The sequence below is a fragment of the Poeciliopsis prolifica genome, unplaced genomic scaffold (assembly GCF_027474105.1).
Source record: "Poeciliopsis prolifica strain line A6 unplaced genomic scaffold, Auburn_PproV2 SCAFFOLD006, whole genome shotgun sequence".
Lineage (NCBI taxonomy): Eukaryota > Metazoa > Chordata > Actinopteri > Cyprinodontiformes > Poeciliidae > Poeciliopsis > Poeciliopsis prolifica.
The window spans coordinates 11584703-11601846 of NW_026562381.1; the positions used below are offsets into that span (position 1 = coordinate 11584703).

The 17144-nt window shown below is 36.1% G+C and overlaps 2 protein-coding genes across 4 annotated transcripts; both read left to right on the forward strand.

Annotated features, from left to right (window-relative positions):
* Positions 1-439: 439 nt before the first annotated feature.
* On the forward strand, positions 440-11241 carry LOC129360244 (ADP-ribosylation factor-like protein 13B). 3 transcript variants are annotated; one of them, XM_055030345.1, is made up of 10 exons: positions 440-579; positions 6401-6517; positions 7150-7220; positions 7298-7550; positions 7642-7747; positions 8098-8303; positions 8396-8504; positions 9876-10137; positions 10218-10334; positions 10439-11239. In XM_055030345.1, the coding sequence occupies exons 2-10, from the start codon at positions 6459-6461 to the stop codon at positions 10504-10506; spliced, it is 1251 nt and encodes a 416-aa protein (XP_054886320.1). In that variant the 5' UTR covers positions 440-579; positions 6401-6458; the 3' UTR covers positions 10507-11239. The 3 variants fall into 3 exon arrangements, with proteins under 3 accessions (XP_054886320.1, XP_054886319.1, XP_054886318.1); XM_055030344.1 differs by lacking the exon at positions 440-579 and adding an exon at positions 4567-4651 and having other exon boundaries at positions 10419-11241; XM_055030343.1 differs by lacking the exon at positions 440-579 and adding an exon at positions 4567-4651.
* Positions 11242-12561: 1320 nt separating this feature from the next.
* LOC129360268 (novel acetylcholine receptor chaperone) lies at positions 12562-16465 on the forward strand. Its single transcript, XM_055030370.1, has 2 exons — positions 12562-12900; positions 15230-16465. Exons 1-2 carry the CDS (start codon positions 12781-12783, stop codon positions 15593-15595), a joined length of 486 nt encoding a protein of 161 aa, XP_054886345.1. The 5' UTR covers positions 12562-12780; the 3' UTR covers positions 15596-16465.
* The last annotated feature ends 679 nt before the right edge of the window (positions 16466-17144 follow it).

The following is a 17144-nucleotide window of genomic DNA, read 5'->3' on the forward strand; positions in this document are numbered from 1 at the left end:
GTTCTATGTAATACATAGAATATTGATAAAAAATATCAATATAGTTCCTTTGGGAGATTATTTTATTATAATATAGAAAAAATGTCTTATAAAATACTACTTCTGCCATGGAAATAGAACAATATTAAGCAATAATTAACTTAAACAAGCTCCTATAACTTGTTGAAAAGCTACTTATAAGTTAGTTTTATCTTATTTTAAGGATACTAAGTTATTTTCACTAGAAACTAGACCAAAAATACTTCGGTTTTGGAGTTTTTGCAGTGCAGTAATGGATGTGTTTGCAGTGTGACTCAAGTTCAGCCTGCAGTCAGTGACCCAGCAGACAGGAAGTTCATTCTGCAGAAGCAGAGCAAGCTTCTTGCATATTTCCTGTTATCAATCTTTCAGATTGTTTTGAAATGCTTCACAGGAAATCTAAATAAAAGACACCAGAAGATTCAGCTTTTATGTCCTTAAAAGATCAATCTCAATTTAAAACCCGGAAAGAAACTTCAATATCTTATACATGAGATTCATAAATGCGCTGCTATTGATTCTTTACTGCACTCTGCTTCTTTGAATAGATGGTCCAGAATGGTGAGTTCTCTCTTACCCAGTAGCTTTTTAAGAACGTAGTTAGGGTTTAATTTTGTGTCTGGTGATTTGTCCTAAAGCGTTACATTCATTAGGCGTTATGAAAATGATGCTGCCAGTCTTGTACTTTACAGTTGGGATAATATTCAAGCTATGATGCAAATTGTGGCCAAACACTTCAATTTTACTTTAATCAGCTTCAAATTAATAAAAACTGCTGTGGCCATTAATGTCACATTTTTTTGTAAATCACAAGTGCAATCTTTATAGTTTTTTTTTTTTTTTTTTTTTTTTACTTTTAGGCAGTTAAAATCTACTCAAGTTAATTTGGAATCAAAACCTGGAATTAATTTTTGTATTTGGAATTTTTGGGATTACTTTGGTAGCTTTTATACACTCCCATTAAGAGATTAATAACACACCAGGACATGTTGTAGAGATGATTTTTGTTTGTTAAATGTGCGAAGCAATGGAGGGAGATTTTTTATTTTTAACCACACTGCAAACAATGCAAAGTTTTACCAAGTATTTTTGTGTCACGTTTTAGAGCAAATATCTTAGAACACTTGAAATAAGACAAATAACTTGTAACTAAGTTACAAGTAACTTTTCAGCAAGATATAGGAGTTTGTTGTAAGTACATAATTTCTTAAAAATGATGAAAAAGAAATAGTTCCCCGTGCAGATCATTTAATTTATAACAAAACATTTTCCCCATGTTTTAAATGAAAAATATCTGCCAGTGGAACTTGTATTTTTTCATCAATATTAAGGAATTAATAACAAGCCCCTGTATTTTGCTGAAAAGTTACTTGTAATTAAGTTTTGTCTTATTTCTATTATACTGCAATATTTGCACTAAAAGCTACACAGACTGATTTTGATATTTTGTTACTTATATGAATTATTGTCATTTTGGGCTTAGAATACCAAAATTTCCACATGACTTTATATTTTGATCCATCTGATGATGTAATTTTTAAATATTAAATGATTGATAATTTGATCAGTTACTCAGTACTTGAGTAGACTTTTTACCGAATTCTTTTTTACTCTTACTTTCGTACATATTTGCGTATTCTGCCCACCTCCAGCATTTTAAAGCCCTAAATCTGAAGCTGTTCCAGACTTCCGGTCTCACCATAGATACACTGTAAAACATTTGCGCCACATTTAGTTGAGTCTGCAATCTTCTTCTCTTTAAGTCAAATAAATTTAGAGAATTTTAGATAAAGATAAACTTAGTCAGTTGTGTTACTTTTTAGTAATTTTGTCAAACCTCCAAGTGTTGAGTAAACTAGTCTTTAGGTTAGCACTTCAAAAAACTGAAAGAAGAAAAGATGGTAGTGGGAACTATTTTCCAGAATGCTTAGCAGCATGTTGTGCATCACATTGATTTGACTCAACTTCATGAACTTTACCCCCCGAAAAAAAAATTATTGTTAATTAAGTTAAGGCTGCATGTGGACTTTCATTTTCAAGTTAAGCCACCTAAATGTTTTGCAGTGTATCTGATTATTCTCACTCAGGAGGTGCTGACTGTAACAAACACTGCGACATCAGCAGAATAACGCAGAAAGCAGGAGAAAATAGATGCTTGTGTTTTTGCTGCATGAGTGTGAATGTGTGTGTGCGGCTGACGCAGGGATGAGTTTACTCAGCACCGCCTGATTGGACGGGGATTTAAATGACATAATGTGATAAAGCATGGAGGGAGGCCGATGGTTCTGTCTCTGCAAGATGTAACTGGATATTGATTTTGAAGTCCAACTGAAGCATTGCCTCTTAAATCTTCTGGTGGCGTTCTTTAAATAAACATGTAATCATATTTAATTGTCAATATATGTGATACATTTGCTGCCCGAATTGGAAAAGATTTATTGTTCAAACCCAATGGCGTTCAAGGCACAACATTTTAATATGGCTCCATCTAGTGGTTGTTGTTAATAAATACAGCTTATTATTATTGTATTAATACTATTATGCAACACAGTCTCTTGAGTTAATCCGCAGTAAACGCAGTACTGAGTCATTTTTCCATCTCATATCTGGGACTGAATTACTTACATATTAAGCAACTAGATTTGATCACACACACACAAAAAATTGTACTGAAGTAAAAGTGAAAATAAAACAACCAATAGATTCTCCAGTAAAAATACTAAGGAACCTTCAACAGATCAAAATATAAAGTGAAGTAGAAATTTTGGTGTTTTAAGGATGAAAATGGCAATAATTTCTACAAGTAACAAAAAATAACAAAATCAGGCATAAGACAAATTTTCCAAATCAATAAAAAACTCATAAAAACTGAACAAAATATTAAGATGTGTGTATATATCCAGTGAATTTTTGGTTAAAACATGTTTGTGAATCCAGACAAGTAAGAGTAAAAGTACTTCTTATTAAAGTTACTTAAAAGGAAAAAGTACAACTTTGTAAAAAATACTCCTGAGTTTACTTTTTCCAAAAAATTAGTCAAGTAAATCTAAATATGATTAGTTACTCTGTTATAATTTCTATCATGATCTCATTCATAATAGAAGCATACATCAGATAAGCATGTAAAAAGTGCCATAAGTCATGTTTATTTGTATAGGACATTTCACATTTCCATCCCAACAATGCAAAAACTTTATTAAAAAAACTTAGTTTTTTTTTTAAATTGTTTTTTTAAATGAAGTAAATTTATTTTTGTAATTACAATTTGTGGATGCAGCTGGGGAAGGGAGAAAGAGGAATCAATAAACAGAAGGGGAGGTGAAACATAAACAAACAAAGAATATATAACCAAGAATATAAAAAGAGGTAAAAGAGACTTGAACTTAATATAAAAACAGAATTAAGAAACAAATCCAAAGCATAAACAATTAGAACAAGTGAACAGCAGGCAAAATCTAAAGGAAATGAGCAACAAATAAATGACACACAGAAATGAGTCCAAACAACAGACCATTATTGGACCATTTTTGTTTTCAGAAATGCTTTTATATTTTGTTCTCAAGGTGTCCTGACTTATTAGGAATGTTTTTCCATATGAACACCAAAAATGTCCTCATATTCATTGACTTCTGATTAACTCCAGCCATCTTTGTTGAAGCCAGAGAGTAATGGTAACAAGGAAAAGAAAAAACAACATATTTATACAGCACTGTAAAAAACATAAAGATGTGGTGTTTTCAGGCCTCAGATAATGCAAATAAAACAATTTAATATTCATTTAGAAACAACAATAATAATGTTTTAACTCAGGAAGAGTTCAGAAATGAATATTTGATGGAATATCCAGGAGGTTTTCAATGGGATTCAGTGCAGTGAGTTCTTAATTTTTTCCGGAGATGTATTTCTGCTTTTATTTTTAATAATTAGTTCTGGTCTTCCATTGATATCTGCAAATGTCTCTTAAGGAACTTTTAAAACTCTTTCTACTCATAAAACACAAAGCATGATTCCCTATAGCTCTCTGTATCACTGTCTGTTGAAATTTTATTTTTATTTTTTCAGTTATCTCCATTAGCAGTTGCCATGACAATGCCTACTCTTCCAGGATTCACATCACAAAAAAGACAAAACATTTATTACAAAAACAGTTGTACACACTAAATATAGCAATAATAACATAGCATATGGATTTATAAATGTAGAATTTTATCAGTTTTTATAATAAAACAATTAAGAAGAGCTCTTTAAAAGTTCTTTAAAGCAGTTTTTTTATTTTGCTGTTTTTGCAAAATAAAAGTTAATTAGATTGAAAATATTTAGTATCTGTAGTACTTTCTGGTATCCTAGGAAAGGAGATCATGGAGCGTCACACATCACACCACTCCATACATTTATTCCTGGACGGATTTATTTGGTAAAGTTAAAAAGGAAACCTGCGCCATCCAATGAGATTTTCGACTGAGACTGCTCGCTCTCTGATTGGCGGAGAAGTGAGAGCAGCGTTTCCCAGGATGCACCTCCCACATGAGGTGACTAACGGCTTACTGTGAGCCTGATTAGCTGAGCAGCAGGTGGGTGTAGGATGTTAGTCTGTCCATCTCCCAAACAAATGCATGGACATAGATCTGCTTCTGTGAGTATCTCCATGAATCTTTACATTTTCATATTCTAATATGTAATTTACTCACATAATCTGCTTTTTATTTTAGCGTCAGCAGCACTGAAGATCATTTCATTGCATTTCAGCACCTGCATGACATAGTTATTACTAAACAAAATCAAATAATGACACATTTTGTGATGAATATCGACTTGTAAGAAGTTAATATGGGCTTATTTGTAAATAATTTGTTTTATTAGTTATCACTGAGATTTCTGAGGAACAGCAAAAAAGTTTTATAATTTCACTTGACTGTTTGGTTATTTTGTTTTAAGTATTTTAGTTTTATGCCTTAGAAAACCTCCATAACCAGAAAGCTTTTGCATTTCCAAAACTCTGACAAGAAAATTCAGCTGGAGGAAAACAACATCCAATTAACATTTTGGCAAAGATTCAAAATCCTTCAGACAGCAAAACTTTAAGAGATTATGGAAACTTTAAATCTGTTTTTAATGTGGGTGTGTAGGTTCTTTATATTAAAAATAGAAAATATTTTCTGGATAAATTATGACTGCATAGTCAGATATGTGTTGATATATTAGCTGTTCAAGAAACTGCGGTCTGAATCTCTGGTGCCTTTCCAAGTAACTAACTCTGTTTAAATTACAAATATGAGCAAACTTGGTCGATATTTTACTAATGTCAAAAACAACATGATTGTTTTTGTGTTTGTAGGTTTTTTTAGAATCAAAAGAATTTGTCTTATGTTTGCGCTGAAATATATGTAAAGCTGAGGCAGCAGTCACTTAAACCCAATGTTTTTGACCAATTCTGAGAAAGATGTGCAGTAAAAATCTGAAAAAATGTGGGGATTTCTTAATTTTGTGGTTATTTTGTGTTGGTAAAAACTAGAAGGATTTATCGATGTAATTTGGAGTCCAGAGGGCCACATAAAAAGCTTTGGGGGGCCAGATATGGCCGCTGGGCCTTTAGTTTGACACGTGCTCTATTTTATTTATTTTAAAGTTGGAAGCAGAAAATCATATCAGTAAATCAGTAAATAAAATAATAACTAAATCCTTTTTTAATTATTAGGAACTACTATAAAATGAAAGCTTGACTCCTAATTGGCATGATAGATGTAATGGTTGGCATCCATCTCTGAAACTTTCCTTCATTTGCATGTTTTAAGGAACAGTGGCATATTTACTGTATTCCCTTTTCGTTCATTCCTCAGAACTTCTTCTGCCTTCAAAAAGTATCTAATTCAGGAAAAATCTCAATAATTTAGCTACTTTCTAAGGTGTTCTTTTTAGAATTCATTATCTAAATTGACTGAAGGATTTCGGTTAGAAATTATTAGAAAAAAGGACTTCAGTTACAGTTTTGCTAAATAACACTTCATGCTAGCGTCAAAACATTTTTAACGGAAAATTTGTTTTTTGTCCATTATTTTCAAATATACGGGTCAGTTTGTGAACAACACTGTCAAAGTGGGCCATTCTAAACAGGCTTCAGCAGATTATGGTGCCTGAACAGATGTACTTGACAAACTTATATCTAGCAGGTTAGTCAGTGGCCTGAATACCTCAGACAGCCCTTCTGCTCAGTGTCTACTGCAGCATATGTGGGAAACTGCCAACCATCTGGGATCGTCTCTAAAGCCCAGAGTAGACAGGCATAAAGCGTCTCTGCGTCAGATCCGACCGTAAACCCGTTTACTCCAGCTGCTCCAGCCCGTTTTACGACTAATGCTGAGGTTTACCGCCTGCCTGCTTGCAGGTACCAGTTCCAGAGAAGATGGTGGCCGCTGTGCTCACCTTGTTCTCCTCAAGTCAACATGTTCAACCTGATGAGCAACTGCTGCAGCTGGGTCGCCAAAATCCAGGAGCCAATCAGGTACGCACTGCCACTTTCTCAACCAGAAGGAAAATGCATTTGCTGATTTTTTCTGGTTTCACTTTTTTTTTTTGTCTTGCTTGTATGAAACAAAGACTGCCAGAGTAAACGGAAAATAGAGGGTTTAAATGTTACTTTCATTTAATAATAGAATAATGTTTGACGAGCTTCATCCAAACCATCATTCTCTTATCTTTGTTAACATCCTTCAGCCTACTTCAGAGTGTCAGACAGGTGCTAGTTAAGACATTTCTTGTTTCTGCAGGTTTGGCAGAAATCATCCAGGGTTGTTGACCGCCCAGAAACTAATTGCTGCATTCTTGCTTGTTGTGCAGGAGGCTCTACTTATGCTTCTCAGAAATGTACGGTTGTACAATTGCACATCTGTTTGCAGACATTTTCACGTGCAGGATGGCATGGACATACTGCACGTGAAAAAAGGAACTTATTTGGATTTAGAGGCCCTAAAAGAGCTCAAAATAGGACTGAAATCTAATTATCTAAGAACAATTTTGTGCAAAAAATGTAATGAACATGTTTTATAGAGCCTATAGACCGATCCTAACTTTTTCAAGGAAGCATATGTCACCTTTAAAAGAGAACTGATATAGTCTGTTTTTATTTCTCTGAAGAAAAGTGACTGTTCTCGTGGCTGGTCTTGACAAAGCAGGAAAAACCTCAGCAATCAGAGGGATGTTAAGAGGTACAGTCCTAAACACACCAGCATTAGATATGCTCAGCAGGAATGTAACACCTGACTCACCTTTTCTGCTGCTCCAGTCCCTCCTGGTGTCGAGACAGGACCGACCCACGGCTGCATTAAAACCGAGCTGAGAGTGGAGAACTACCTCGTCACGCTGCTAGACGTCGGAGGATCAGTGGAGTCCCGTGGAGCGTGGAGGGAGCTCTACGGAGAAGCCCATGGCGTCATCTTTGTGGTGGACTCCAGCGACAGGCAGAGGATGAAGGAGGCCAGGGACGTTCTCACAGACATGCTGAAGCAACCGAGGGTTGCAGGAAAACCCATATTAGTGTAATAACTTCCTGCTTTTAACCTGACTTCTAGTTCTGGTTGAACTTAAATTACATTGGATTAATCGCTACATGTGTTGTTGTGCTTTCAGGTTGGCAAACAAACAGGATAAGATGAATGCGCTGCTGGGAAGTGAACTGATTGAGATCCTTTCCTTAGAGAAGCTGGTCAACCAGAGCCGTTCTCTGTGCCATATTGTGAGTAAAGTTCAGAGGTCGCCTTGGAAACAAGGTCACAGAAAGACCGGATGTAGACACTCAACTAGGACGGATGGATAGATGGATGAGCAAATGGATGGATGGATGGATGTATCTATAAATGGATGGAAAGGCAAATCGACTGACCAGTGGATGGATGAACATATAGATGGATGCATTGATAAAAAAATTGATGGACGGATGGATAAAAGGCAGTTTTTCTTACTTTACTTTATTGTCCCGATTTAAAGTCAACTTTTATTCTAAAAGTTTTCCATGAGTTTAGGAATCCTGATGACAATGAAGTCAGACTGAAATATGAAGATTGAACCTTTTGTTTCTCTTCCCAGGAGCCTTGTTCAGCCTTAATGGACCTGCGGCGCTGGTCGGACAGAAAGACTCTGCGAGGCCTCCGCTGGTTGCTGCGAGCTGTTTGCCTGGATTACCCGGACCTTTGTGCCCGGGTGGCGCAGGACAGGAAGCGGCCTCTGGAGCCCCGGGAAAGAGAAAAGAAAGGCAGAGCCGAGAAAGTGCAAAGAATGTCCAAACTTCAACGGTACAGTCAGAACCAGAGAAAGACTGAATACAAGAGAGATTGATTCTTTTAACGAGACCTGATGGTTAATTTTCTCTTTTGTCTCACCTCAGAATGAGATCCAGCAAGTCGGATCTGCGTCAGGCTCACCAGTCCAGAGACAAAGAGAAAAGGAACAGTGGTGAAGGAAAGCTGCAGCCCATTAGGAACATGCTGCAGAAGGTCAGAAGAACATTGGTTTTCATTACAATTACTTTCAGTTCACATTTGGGAAGTTTTTTTTTTATTTTGTTTTGAGTTTTTTTTTTATCAATCAATCAATCAATCAATCAAATTTTATTTGTATAGCACATTTCAGCTACAAGGCATTTCAAAGTGCTTTACTTCTATTTGGGTCTAAGCTGCGTCTTCAAACAGTCGAAACAATTTAAAATAATAATACTAAAAAAAACAGCTAGAAGTTTTTTGAGAGTGAGTTAATGTCGCTTGTTGTCTAGAAACTTAGCGGTTTCAAAAATCTCCAGACAATTGAGTCATAACCAACGGGTGCGGAGCCGTTACCTAGCAACCCTGTGAGCACAGCCGCTGCGTGGCTAACGGCTAGCTAGCAACCCAGCTAGCTAGCAACCCAGCTAGCTAGCAACCCAGCTAGCTAGCAACCCAGCTAGCTAGCAACCCAGCTAGCTAGCAACCCAGCTAGCTAGCAACCCAGCTAGCTCGATAGGGGGGCTCGCTAGCAACCCAAGAGAGCTCCATCCTGTTTAGTCAGCTGGTTTTACTGCTGTATGCGCTGTACGGCGGCTGCTTGAAAATACAAGAATCTTGTTGTTGACTTACCACCCAGACACAGGAGGGTAGTACGGTTGTATAATTGCGCATCTGTTTGCCGCCATTTTGAAGAGCGAGTGTGAACTTTGAGTTTGGGGCCGTGGCCATCAGCAGAGTGAATAACTGTGTCAATATTCCGCTAATGTCGGGAAAACACATTTATATAAGGAACGCAATTATTACGCCTAAGTCATTAAAAACTTTCCGGGGCAACCATCCTCTAACTACTTCCTGTCGTCTTCTTCGTCTTTTCCGCCCGTAGTGACACCCTGTTGATCATGCGACTGGTGTGACGTGAAAAAAGTGTTTGCGTTGCAGTTTTGAACAATATACTAATTTTGATACAGCCCAAAATCCACCTCATCATGAGGTGGTAAGTTTTTATTGAAAAAACGAGAGTTTCTTTCAAAATGTTTATGTTTCCATTAAGCAAATGTATTTTCGTAATTGCAATATGCCCAATTATATGGTCAATTAAAACAGCTAGAGGCCTTAAGCGGCTCATTCTGAAAGATCAAAGTTGGCAGAACTGATCAGACTAAAATGACATTATCTAAGAATGATTTTCTGCCATAAAATGTAATGATCATGTTTGGTACCCTAACTTGTCCAAATAAGCATAATAAGTCACATTTTAAATCAGCTAAATTCTTAGTATGTCTTTTGAAAAGGGTCTTTTGTTGCTATCTAAAGTGAGAACAGAAATCTGAAGAATCTGGTAGACTAAACATGAGCAATGACCAAATAACGAGTCTTGTTTTCCAGGAAAACACACTGAAGAAAAGGCTGAGGTCAAAGAAGATGAAGAAAAAACCAGTGAAGGTTAAAGAAGGTGTTGAAAAAGCACCTGAAGATGAAGAGGAGGGTGAAGCAAATGAAGGAGAGCAAGAAAGTTCTGGAAGCAGAGACAAAGCCAGCAGTGCCCTGATCCCTCCGAAGAAAGGCAAACTGAAACGCAAGACAAAGGTGAAAGAAGAGATGCTGGACGCTCCAGAATCCCCAGAAAGTAACGAGACACCAACTAAAGGTTGTCCTTAGCTGCTTTATGTTGTTCGTTATGGTGTGTAGAAATTAAACCTCATATTTTTTTATTTATTTTACATGTAGTTACAGGAGAAAGGAAGAGGAAGAAGAAGGTTGTCAAGGTAAAAAGAAAAAACAAGATCAACACAGAGGGAATGCCGGTGGCGTACTCTCAACCTGAGGACCTTTCTGCAACCTTTGGTGAGGCACAAACGCTTTTTCTTACCTCCACCTGTCAGATGAAATAACCCAGGACTCTGAAAATACAAACTTCTATGTAAACAGATGAACCTGTCTCCCGGTAGATCTGTACCGAAAAGCAATCCAGGCTCTGAAGGAACGTCAGGATCAGGCTCAGGCTCAGGGACAGTGAATCCGGTTGCTTCCGACTCTCCAAACAGACACAACCTACAGTCTACAGCAGTAACACTCAACACACCTCATCCTCTTGGAAATAACTGCTACTTTCACCAAACAAGGGAAGTTGTATTGACCTGCTGACCCCTGAGCATTTGAGGAGAAGTCTCAGTGTGCAGTGAAGGAAAAGCAATAAAAGAAAGTCGTGTTGTACAGTCTACAAAAAAGAGAAAACTTAGGCAGTATTGTGAGTACCTGGCCAAAAATTTGATTTATAGTTTATAAAATGTGATCATTTTTAAACTGTATTTTTTAATATTATTTGAGAATTATCCAACAATGAACTGATATCTTTCCAAAAACAGCTGTATACCTGGTTAGATAGTGAAATGTAATAAAAACATTGTCTCTAAAGTAGCTTGTCTTCTGTTATAGTTGGATGTCTTGGACTCAACATTATGGTTTTGATGTTTGGAATCAATATCCTATTGAAGCTATTTTCACATTTTAATCATTAAAGGTCTCCCAAACTGAGAGAAAATTAGTTTTTTCAAATGAGCTGTGCGCTGGAAGCACTGGATCATGTGATTGACCTTGGTGACTCATGTTTTCCATCACCTCAGATTCAGAGCGAGAGGAGAACGGAAAAAAACGGACCTGCTCCAGAATAAAATTCTTCAACCTTTCAGAGTCAGGTGAAATTTGGATACAAAGATGTCAAGAATAAAGCTCTGAAATCAGGTCACTGTGTTCTTTCCTGTTTTGATTTTTCACTTTCTTAAACAGTTTAGATCAAAGAAACTTTCCAGACTTATTACACGATAGATAAACATAGTCTGTGTTTATTCACTCTGACATTGATGGTATTCCTTGATTTCCAATGGTTAACCCTTTAACAAGAGGTTTGTTTTCTGTGTCTGGAAAAAAGTAGTTTTATAATCTGATAAAACAAAGATGAAGCTTTCTGGCCACGAAGATGTACGTTTGACATGTTGAGACAGGTTTGGGCGAAATGACTTAAACATAAAATCTTAATTTTATTTTTTATGTTTTGTTTTTCATATAAAATATGACAAAAAGTAAAATGTGAACTATTGCAGCACCAAATTAAACTCTAAATGTGTGAAATTAGAATTCAGAAGCAATAAAAAATAAATCAGTTTTTTAGTTATTTTAAAGTTTTTTTCAACCTAATTTTCTGTCTTAATAGATTTTTTTGTTTTTGCTTTCTTCTCTAAAAGAAAAACAAATTACAAATGAAAGAAAATACTTTCAAAATGACTTTTATTTTCCCTTCTGTGAGTTGTGTGATGACTACCAGGCTACAACATTTTTTTAAAAATTGTTATAGCCTAAATTGTGTGGTCAAAATTAGCAGAGTAAATATGCAATATTACCAGAAGAACGTAGACTGTCTGAGAAGATAGAGACATTTGCTTCAAAGTCAAAATTTTAAGTTACACAAATAAAACATTTCTTAATAATTTACAAGCTGTGGTCATATTTTTACAGAAACTTCTAACTGTCAAAGTTTGAAATAAATCCAGGAGCAGAATCTCATTTATACAAGAAAACTGTCTTGAGATGCAGTATTAAATTGAGAATGTTTCTCATTTTTCAAGACTGGTAGTAATAAGATTAATCTCTCAGTAAAACTAAAATATAGTCAGAAGAAAGTCATAGCAAGACTCTTTATGTCTTATTAACAAGTCCAACTGTGTCAGAGGAGCATATTCTGATAGAGTTTTTTATGGTGTGATGTTCTTGTTACAAGATACTGCTTATGAATTTATCAAGCTCTGGGGGAATGTTTCCATACATCCCCTTTGCACTTTTAGAGAAAATCTTTCATTTTACAAGCCCGCTTGTTAGCTCAACCAATTTAATTTAACTTCTCCCGCTGTGTCCTGTTCTTCCATTAAATAATTTTGTCCACAGGCCCCATAAAACCCGGATGTAGCTCTGGTGGTGAAACAAGCTAATCCTGTGCCGCGACCAGATAACGCATCATTGTTGCCTAGCAACACCAACTGCTGCCAAAAATCATTCCCTCTCAGCGGTTCAGTTTCACCAGTTTGTGGCCTAATAGCGGTTTTAAATTGCTCTCCGTTATGTATAACGAAATGAAAGCCCCCCCTCGGGGATGCGGCGTAAAGTGGCGGTGGCGCCGCGTCGCCATTTTTATTTTCTGGTTCATCCAGAAGCCCATCCCCCTGGCTGAGGGAAACCGTCCGACTTCCATTCACTCTGCTCTGGGAAGCGGCGCGGCTGCGCGAGCGGCGGTTGGAACATGGCCTCGCCAAGGACAATAACCATAGTGGCCCTTTCTTTTGCTCTGGGTTTATTTTTCGTGTTTATGGGAACTATCAAGCTCACCCCGAGACTAAGCAAAGATGCCTACAGTGAAATGGTGAGTAAGCGTTGACTCTTTAGCGCATCATCGGGCTAAATGAGGGCCATTGTTCTGGGCTTGCTGCAAACGGGCTCCAATATTAACATAAGGAGACGCTGACCTAAATAATGAAAGAACCGGAAAATTAGCTCTTTGTAGAGCAACGTGCCACATTAAAGCCTTGTTATCCCTGTGAAGAATTGGGTTATATTGCAGATAAATTTGGCTCTGCTGTAATCATTATTGTGAAGGTTATTTTATTGTAAAATAAACCTCATAATGTATAACGCATACAAGAAAATAACGAAATAGGCGCTGCAGAAGCACTTTAATGTAAAATATATATTTCTTCTTAAGCCGTTGTATTTACTTACATTTATGCCGAAATAATAACGATTTACTATGTGTATACATATAAATGTGTAGTTGCACAGCTTCCTTTTTGAAAGAAAGAAAGAAAAATGAGATCTGCAGAGCAATGGCGGCGCATTCGAGCAATTTCTGAGATGCACCTGCAGGTGCTGATGTTGAAACATCCTGCACGGATCAGGACTGACTGGAGGGCATCCCAATGATCCCCATCAAAAATAAAATACAGAATCATAAAGGCATACATTCATGTTTCACATTAATTAATGTTGGACGTATGGATATAGATAAATATATAAATAAATAATTGGATTAAAAATGAGAATGGGTGGAGTAAACTTAAAATTTCATCATAATATATGTGCAATTTATTGTTAAAAGTGCGGATAAAAGTCACTGCATACCTACCAAGGCCTCACAAAAACAAAAACAGCTCTAAAATAAACTTTATCATTTTTAGTAATGGTACTTTACTGCAACAATTGCATCCAGCAGTACAGTAGTACTGATAAACACTTAATAATTGCATTTATTTATATTTGGATGTGTAAATGCAAGCATTTATTGTATTGTGCAGAATTAGTAGTTGCAACAGTTCTGCAGAGTTGCAAACATAATAATTTAGGGTCACATACATTTTTTATGATTTTTTTTCACAATAATGATTGATGATCTGACATTAGACCATTCATAAATCATATATTGAAGAAGCACAGTTTATTATTATGTAATTGGATAATTTGATGTATTTAAATGTGGCTTTGTTGTAAGGATACACACATAATTATTTATTTGGGTATTTCATTATTATTACGGTTATTTATAGAATGCCTGGGTTCCAATGCATCCTGAAAATAAACTGTTTCTGTTTCATCTAAAAGACCCCAGTAGGGATTGGCAATCATTGTACTAGTTATTGATATGAAATGTTATTGTTAGTGAAATGGCCATGATAAAAATTGTGGTTGGTTTTAAAACTAAACCAATCACAATTTTGATGAGTTGTTTATAAAGTCTCACAACAAACTGCATTTTAAAATCCTCCTTTGTTGCTTTAATGAGAGCATAAGTATTTACAATGTCACATGAGTTAAATATAAAATAATGTATTTTATATTTAAAATATATTAACATTTTAAAAATCTGTTATTTATGTAAGTATATATTTGGTAGACCATTGTCATATTTTATTTTGTTTTTAATTTATTTTATGACATATTAAGTCAGGTATCACATAATTTGTTTATTTTCTTGTTGACGTTTGTGTTAGATTTGTTTTACCCTTAATACTGTAACAGGGGTTCTTTTAAATACAATAAAAAATTGGAAATAATTATAGATTTTTTCAATCATATAACATTTTTGAGAATTTTTAAAATATATTTGATAAATGGTTTAGCCCCAAAACTTATGGAATATTTCTAGATGTATGAAATGTATTGTTCTTAGTGTTGTGACACTATCTGTCACAACTACCATAGGAAAAAAGTGGCTCTTAACTGGCTCTTCTTTGTTATTTGGAAAGAGGTGCACCAATAAATTGGTGCTGATTTTCTTAATTTTGGGAGATCTTTGATTGGCCAATACTTAATTGTGAAGTCCATCTTATCCTCTGTTCTTGTCTACCTCAGCAAAAGTTTAAAAATCAGCCATTGTTCTCCTTTGCTCTGCTGTGAGAGGTTTGACTGACAGACCGGCCCACCAGGTCATGTCTGCACGTTTGTAGTGAACAACAGTCATCCCAGCAACTCAGCAGCATTCTTGCTATATTTTGTGACTATTCAGAAAAAAAAATGGTATCGACCAAAATCGAAATCGACAAGTTAGGCTTTTTAAAGATTGGTGATCAGATAGAAAACTGCAATTGTTGCACCCCCAATAGTAACTGTTTAAAAAGTACATTAACACTTGAATATGCTGAATATGGTGAAAACATTTGGAGAATTTTTAGCTTTTTCTTTGCATTTTTTTTTTCCAGAAAAGGGCATACAAGAGCTATGCCAAGGCGCTGCCAGGTCTGAAAAAGATCGGTATCAGCTCCGTTCTGCTTCGGAAGATTATTGGGTCCCTAGAAGTGGGCTGTGGAGTGGTGCTGACCCTGGTCCCAGGCCGGCCAAAGGATGTGGCCAACTTCTTACTTCTGCTCGTCATGCTGGCTGTGCTGTTCTTCCACCAGCTAGTAGGGGACCCCCTGAAGCGATACGCTCATGCTCTAGTCTTTGGTATTCTGCTTACCTGCCGGCTGCTCATCGCCCGGCAGAGCGATGATCGGCCAGAGCGGGAGGACACCCGGGAGGAATTGCAAATCAACGACCAGGAAAGGAACAAGGTCAAGCAGTCTTAAGGTCTTCGTCTGTAGAGGAAGAAATGGATTGCAGTAATTGAAAATTAAAGGGAATCATTCACTTCTAGTAATAACCCTCCACATACACATATCCTCTGTCGTCCAGCTGGCTGACCAATTAAGTTCACCAATTCCTCCGCACTTCCACTGTGAAAATAAGAACTCATGTTCCTTTTCTCCTCTGCATAATTGTGGACAATCATGCCTGATTGATCTCAACTTATTGTCACCACAGTCCTGTTTTCTATTTATTTGAGTGCTGGAGCTGTAATAAATGTTTGTGTTTTTACTTGAGTACATATTTTAACTGTTGATTTAAGAATGCCGTTTCTCCATCAGTCTTTGGATATAGTTTTTTTCTAATTTGTTTTTATACCGTAAGTAGGTAGGAGAGACCTGTTACAAATCAATTTGAAGCATGCTTAATTTAGTCAGGAGTGCATAAGCCAAAAAAGAACTGTTGATAAAATTTTGTACGACTTACATGTCAGCTTTTCAAAGCTGTGTCAACACAAAGACGAATTACACAAAATAATGCAAATGCTCATTTACTGTTTATTTCAGTTGATATTTCTGGGTGTTCACATGATAGCCTGTTTTAAAACAAAATGATCTGAATATTCTCTGTCTTCTGCCAGGTTTAGGGCAACTCAGATTGCTTGAGGTGTTTGCTGCTAACTGATACAGCAGCAACTTAACCAAAACAATTATAATTTTGCCTGTAAGAACTTGTATTTTATTCCTTGTAATTCACTGTTACAGTACAAAACTGGGTGATTTCTTTTTCCATCTTTGAGCATTTTAGGTGCAGTTACAAATCCTGTCAATATTTCTGTAAATGGATAACTTTAAATAAAGAATTGGAGGTGAGAGTGACTTTTTTTCTTTTCATTTATGCCATTTCATTCAAAGTTATGTCAGTTTTGCAGCAGAAACTAACAGGCACTGTTAGCATGACTATATCATATCAGAGCTTTGAATGATCCATCTGAAGCATTACTTTTTTTCCTGGATTTTAAATGTATACAACAACTTAGAGGAATTGTGAAAACAATTATTATGTGAAGAAGCATAATTTTGTGTACCATTTTTTAAGTAGATTATATTGAACAGGTCGTTTTTGTAATTGATGGTTTGTTTTCTATCTTCTTACCTGATCAAATTAATTTTGAATAAAATAAAAATATTAGAAGTGAGGGTAGGACTGTCCCAAAAGTCTGAAATTAGCCTGATGGCATGCTATCTTGAGTAGTTTTGGTGTATTTGGGTTTATTGCCCCCTGGGAACAGCTTGTACCTGTGGTTCATGGGTAGTTGTATGTTGTATCACTACTACTGACAGCAAAATAGACCTCCAGCACTACCACCAACACAATGCTTTACGTAAGTTTGATAGCTTTAATTGGGCTTTTCCAAACTTATTGTTATCCTGTCCTAATATTTTAATTGGGTTAAGTTCCTGGATCGTTCGTCTACATTTTGACCAAAATCTTTTCCTTTGAGGTGACAGAAACTAATTCAGATGTGAAAAACATAGCCAAAATTTTGTG